At 32.4% G+C, this 6771-nt stretch overlaps 1 protein-coding gene across 1 annotated transcript; it reads right to left on the bottom strand.

The window, feature by feature from the left end:
* Positions 1–1344: 1344 nt before the first annotated feature.
* Positions 1345–2568, bottom strand: LOC114310644 (uncharacterized). The gene has a single exon (XM_028256694.2). The coding sequence runs from the start codon at positions 2566–2568 to the stop codon at positions 1345–1347; it is 1224 nt and encodes a 407-aa protein (XP_028112495.2).
* Between the last annotated feature and the right edge of the window lie 4203 nt (positions 2569–6771).

The following is a 6771-nucleotide window of genomic DNA, read 5'->3' on the forward strand; positions in this document are numbered from 1 at the left end:
AATGTGTAAAAAAATAGAGAAATAATGTGACCTAAAAAAGATGAAAAAATAAAAAGTACACTAGTGGCTCTTTTGGGAACATACTAAAAAGCCAACTTTTTGACTTTTCAGCTTTTTTAGCCAAAAAAATCAGCTTTTTTTACCCAAAACAGCACAGTTTTTTGCCAAAAAAATAACTAAAAAAATCAAAAAGTCAAAAAATTAACTTTTTACCAACTTTCCAAAACGCCACTCAATACAGATATTATAAAGTATAGTGTCATTTTCCATAAACTAGAAGAGAAGCCAAATGAGTGTGCATGATAGCTAGTCCAATTATTATAAATTATAGAATATTTTTTTCAAATTAAAAAGTAGAAGTGAGAGAAGAAACCCAAAAAGAGTGCCCAGGATAACTAAGTCCATTTATTATAGTAAATTATAGAATCACAAAGGTCGAATAGTGACAACATCACTGCTAAACGGTGCTTAATATAAACATAATCAAATATTCCATTAAACAATGACAAATAAGAACAAGGGAATTCTTTGAACAGTGTGAACATCTTATTTCACACCACAACACATAAAAGTCAAGAAAAAGTTTTAAAATACACACAATGAAAAATTAGAAACAATCCTTTCACATGAAATGATTTCTTACCTTTTCATTTTTAAAACTGAAAATTTTCACACTTTAAAGTTGAGAGAAAAATTAAAAATTTCATAATTTGGTGAATTTTCTCAGTTTGAACTAGGAAATTTCACAGTTTTGAAATCTAACAAAATTCTCAATTTTGTAGGTGTAATACCCCTACGAAAGAGTTGTGTTAAATTCTGTAATTGATTTTTGTGTAAATAGAAGAACTACCCAAGGAACAAGAAGATGAAAAGCACTCAACTCAACAGCGACAAGAACACCAAAAGCAGAGACTTCAACAAACATAAACATTTACATCAACACTTCTCTTACATAACACAGAATAGCCAAGCATTTGAGAAGCCTCAACTCAACTAGCAAAGCTTCTCTAAAAATCAACCCCACCATTGATGCACAACACCACCACCACCAAAGGCAGAGACTTAATCAACAAACATAAGCATTCACATCAACACACTCTCTCTCTTACATAACATAGAATAGAATAGAATAGCCAAGCACTGAGAAGCCTCAACTAGCAAAGCTTTCTCTAAAATCAACCCCACCATTGATGCACAACATCAAGAACATCAAAAGCAGAGGCTTATTTTAAACAAACATAAACATTCACATCAACACACACACACACTCTCTCTCTCTCACATAACATAGAATAGCTAAAGCATTGAGAAGCATCTTCAACTAGCAAAGCTTCTCTTAAAAATTCAACCCCACCATTGATGCACAGCAACCCCCTCATCTCTAAGCCTTCCATACAATGCCAAGCACTCCCAATAAGCTCTCTTTCCCTCATTTTCCTCCAAACCACCTTCCCATTGGTTCTTGCATTCCAAAAACAATTCATCCACCAAACATATTGTCTTCTTCCTCATCATCTCCTCCACCACCCGCTCTTCAGCTTTCATCACAACAAAATCCTCCTCCCTAACATTCTCCATGAACCAATCCGACATCCCAATCATCTTCGGCATCCTTGTGCTCATCGATTCATGAAGATCAATCTCCAAATTGTAGACCTCAAAATGCTGATCCCTTGTTGGGTAATTCTTATTAAACCATTCCACAACACCGCCACTGTCATCTGTGATGAAAATTCGTTTTTTGTAACTTTCCAGGGAATCTTGTAACAAGTCTGGCAAGAATTTGGGTTTTTCCAAGTAAGCACTCGACTTTGCCAATGCTCGTCTAGGCGGTGGCTCAAACAATACATCTTCTAAACCCTTCAAAACCTCTTTTTTAGCTTCCACCATACTACCACAATGTTGCAGCTTTCTTGGCAAATTCACCGACTCAATCATCAAACCTGTTTTTCTCATTGCAACCACAGTGGAGTTGTTGAATCGCCTAATATACACAATTTTGTAATTTGAGTCTTGTTGGAAAGTATTTGAAGGGTCATTGCTTAGTTGCATAACCAAAAGACCACCAATTTTGATAACCCGATCCACAGATTTAGCAACTTTATAGTTCAATGTGAATAAGAAATCAAATGTCTCATCTGGAATCAAGCTTTGGCTTTCTAGATCGGATTCGATTGCCAAATCAATATCATTCTCGTTCAAGAATTCCGAATAATCCATGAAATTCCCAACACGAGAGCTCACAACGAGAGCTCTATCGCCTTCTATGAGCAATCCTTCGTCCCACAAATCGTGAAAAAGCAAAGGCAAGAATTCGAAACCGAACGAATCAGACCCAATTGCTTCATAGTCAAACAAAGAATTCGGGGGTCCTCTCATGACGGAGACAATAGAAGGCAATGCAAGTATTAGAAAGGCTAAAAACAGAGACCGAGACGCAACCCTTAAAACCTGTGAAGTTGGAAGCTTTATCACCAAAAGGGCATCGGAATTCAACCCGATTGTCTCCGATTTCAATCGTTTCGTCTCGATTTCTCTCTTGGATCGATGCCCAGAACCCAATTCCATCGCGAAAATACTCAAATTTCTTATGAAATTCGATTGATTTATGATTTCAGATCAGAAATGTGATTTAGAAAAGTATAAGAGCTTGATTGTTTGGAAGATCTGGGAATTACCCAGGTAGAGAAAAGATAGGAAAATCACAAGGGGGAGACGAGGAAGGGGATTAGCGAGAGCAAAACCTAGAAGCGGTGTGATTGCCACCCACGAGGGCTACGCGAGAGCTTCGGATTCTACACCAGAGGAGCATCAATTGAGCCATTCTCTGACCCTCCATGGGCATTTCGTGTGCTGGTTTTTCTTCTCTTGTTATTGGGTTTGTTGGGTTTTACTTCAGATGAGTAACCCAGAAGGTATTTTGTAACGGACTTTCATCTGAAGTTCAACCACCATGGACCTGAGAGAGAGATAGAGAGAAACGGGGGAGGGACAGAGAAGAGCGGTGAGAAAAATGAGTGAAGAGAGAGACAGAGAGCTCGTGATTTGTGTGGGGTTATGGAGGGAGAGAGACAGAAGAGAGAGAAAAAGAGGATTTGTTGAGAGAGAGAGAGAGAGAGAGAGAGAGATGGGGTTTTGCTTTTGTTTGTTTAATTGGACGGTTCAGGATGTTCTGCATCACCACGTGTGGGGACCGTGGTAATTGTATTTCAACCCGGTTAAATTTTGGGCGGTTATTTTTAAAAAGATACATGTGCACATTATTTGGGTTGGTGGGATTCATTGCAAGTTTAATTTTAATAATGAGAAATGATTTTTCTCCTGAAAAATTGTCTCCCGAATCTCTCAAAACACAGAGAGAGGGAGAGGAGAGGAGAAGAGAAAGAGTAGGGGAAGAGGAATGGAGGGGGATCGTCGTCCCGCCGATCGTCGTTCCCGATTGTTCGATCGTCGTAGCTCACTCCGATCGTCGTCCCCGATTGTCCGATCGTCGCAGCTCAGCTCCGATCGTCGCCCAGCCTCCACCTCCGCCTCCGCCTCCCCCTCGCCCTGGTTGATGGCCCCTCCAGCCCTTCTCTTCTTCCTTCTCTTCTTCTTTTTCTTCTTCCTCCTTCTTCCCTTTCTTTCTTCTTCTTTCTGATTTTCTTCTTCTTCTTATGAAATTCTTCTTCTTCTTCTGAAATGAAAAAAAACAAAAAAACAAAACAAAACGACGAAAACGACGTCGTTTTCGTTTCAGGGGAAATTCGGGGGAGCTCTTTCGAGCTACCAATCACTACTCTAAATTAATGTGAAAATTTATCGAATATTTTATTTTTGTTAAAAATTATGTTGATTGGATATCGATAGTTATTTAATCAGAATAATTTTTGTCAATAATTTATTTTTAAATTCATATTTACCATTGATAAGAATATGATCCGATTAAGTAATTATCGATATTCGATTAACGTAATTTTTTATAAAGATGAAATACTTGACGAGCCCTATAACTACTAATATCCAATTATTTTAAATTTTTTATATAAATATTTTACCCACTAAATTTTTAAAAATAAATTTTTAATCACTGAGATCGGCTCAAAAATGAATTTACCAAATCTAAACACTTTTTCAAGTTAAATGGTTAACTTGCGAGAATTCAACCTCTTTTTTTTTTAAAAAAAACATTGCAATAAAATGTGAAAATCAAACAATTATCTTATTTTAGTGGGGTAATAAATATATATACACACATATATATATATATATATATATATATATATATATATATGAAATAAAAAAATAGAAAAGAGATAAATTTTGCAAAATCACCATTAAAAAAAAAGGGATAAATTCGCCACCTTGAAATAAAAAAAAAAAAATATAGGTTTCGTTTGATAAATGAGTTGACTTTTTAACTTTTTTAGTCTAAGCTAAAAGACCTCGTCGGGAATAACTTTTTGATTTTTTTTTTTGATTTTTGTGAGAAAAAAAGTGAGATGATTATGGTTTGAATGTGATATTTTATCTTATTAATTTTTTAGTCTATTTTATTTTTTTGTGACTATTTTAGTCTGGTAATCCCATGCCAAATGAGGGCATAATAATTAACTCTACACTTTTACACTAATCTTTTTTTAGTATGATTAAAGTAATTGAAACCAATGTCAATAGTGGATAGACACTAAAATAAATAAAACAAATATAGATTTTAGTAAAAAATGGATGATAATGTCATTTTGTTATTTATATGAGTAATAAATTACTGATGAAAAATGGTCAAAATGTTATGTGAATAAAAAATTTATGAAGATTAGTATAATTATGTCAAAAGTGTAAATTGTATTTTTTTAAACTTTAGATGAGGCGAGTGTAATTTACTTTTTTTTTGTTGTGATTTTGTAAAATTTTCCATCTCTTTCCGATATTTTTTTAGAAAAATGCTTGGGAGCACTAATTAGTGCTCCCACTAATTAGGTGGCAGTGGGTCCCGCCATTAATGATGTGATGTTTTGGTCTTGGAGTTGTGGTGTTTTTTTTTTTTTTTTTTTTTTTATAATGCATTAGTGTTATTAGTGGTGATGTTTTTAGTGGGATAAATCATTGTTGATTTTTTTAAGATAGACTATGATTTTTATAATTGATTGATAAAAAATGTATTAGTTATAATTAAGATATAAAGTGATATTGATTAATAATTGTGGGTCTTAATGCAATTAAAAATAAAGAATTTAAAACGTACGAGGCATCACATGATCTATAGAATTAAAATTTGACAAATTTATTCAATAATATTTGATATTTTTGTTTTCAATGATTTAAATAATATTTTTATTGAGTTATTAATTTATTTAGGTCACATTATATTTTTTTTTACACTTTTTTTTATAATAAATAAAAAAGTCAAAAAATAAGTTATAACCAAAATAAGCTGCCTCTATTTGGGAAGTGAGTTGGCTTTTTGGCTATTTTAATCTGAGCTAAAAAGCTTGGTTTGGGAAGGACTTTTTGACTTTTTGACTTTTTTAACTTTTTTTGTGAGAGAATAATGTAATGATTATGAGTTGAATGTAATGTTTTGTTTGTTGCGACTAAAATAGTCTGTGTTTGTCTTTTGTGGCTAAAATTGCCACAAAAGCCCTTGCCAAATGGAGTACCTATAGGTCTTGTTTATTTTTAGAATTAGGTTGAGTGAATTATGACTAAGGTGAGATGATTAATTGAGTAATAGTATTAGATTAAAAATAAATGATAAATTGTATATTTTTTGTATAGGTAATATGATGATAATAGTTTGTTGAATCTATAATCAATATATAAAAGATAATTTTATTATTTTTGTAAAGTAAAAATATATTAATTTTGTATGATTTTAATTTTTTAAAATTTCAATTTGTATTTTTTTTATTTTTAGTAATTAGTAATTTAAAAAAAAAATATTTTAGTCAATTTTTTTTTGTTTTCTAGATTCTACTTAAACTAAATACACCTTAAAATTAAAATATTTGTAAAGAAATTTAAAAATAATTCAATAAATGTAATTTTTTTGTTTATATTGTATTTAGGATTTTTCTTACATTTTTTATAGGACACTGATCATAAGTCCAGTTTTTAATTTTTTAGACCATTAGAGCCAAACTCTAATATCTCAGGGCCAAAAGTACACAATTTGTCAAAAAAGATAACCATCCTTTGAAATTTAACCTATCTGTCTATGTATTGAAGTCAGTCTATGTATTGAAGTCAATCTATCTGTTGAAATCAACCTATGTGTTTATCTATTAAAATTTACAAAATTAAACTATATATTGAAATGCAATACATGTCATTCATTTAATAACCTATCTGTTGAATATCACGCATTTCTTTATCTTACCACCACTTACGACCGTTAGTCGTCGCCACCGGCGACTTTTCCAGCGTCATCAACTTTTCTAATGTGTCCTTATCATCAAATAAGATTTTACCTCAAATCTAATACCTTGTATCATTGTGGGATGGACTTTTCATCAATTTTTCTTTTAGAGAGAATTTCAAAAAAGTAGAGAGTAATTTTTTTCCCCCAACTAATGAAGGTATAAGATTTCTTCACATAATTAAATGCATAAGTTACTTGTACTTTTATTCTTTTGTAATTATTTTTTTCACACTCAACATTTTTTTATATTGATATTCTCCCTTTCTTTTAAGGTAAATACATTAATTTAAAAAAACTACTGAAAATTCTAAACTAAACAGAAATTCACCAATCCCCGAATAATAACTCGGTGTCCAACTCTCTCGCACTCT

Source organism: Camellia sinensis, chromosome 2 (assembly GCF_055761805.1).
Source record: "Camellia sinensis isolate YWXY chromosome 2, ASM5576180v1, whole genome shotgun sequence".
In the NCBI taxonomy this organism is placed as follows: domain Eukaryota; kingdom Viridiplantae; phylum Streptophyta; class Magnoliopsida; order Ericales; family Theaceae; genus Camellia; species Camellia sinensis.

Excerpts from the sequence above, each read along its gene's own strand:
- LOC114310644 (XM_028256694.2), bottom strand. The coding sequence starts at position 2,568 with ATGGAATTGGGTTCTGGGCATCGATCCAAGAGAGAAATCGAGACGAAA.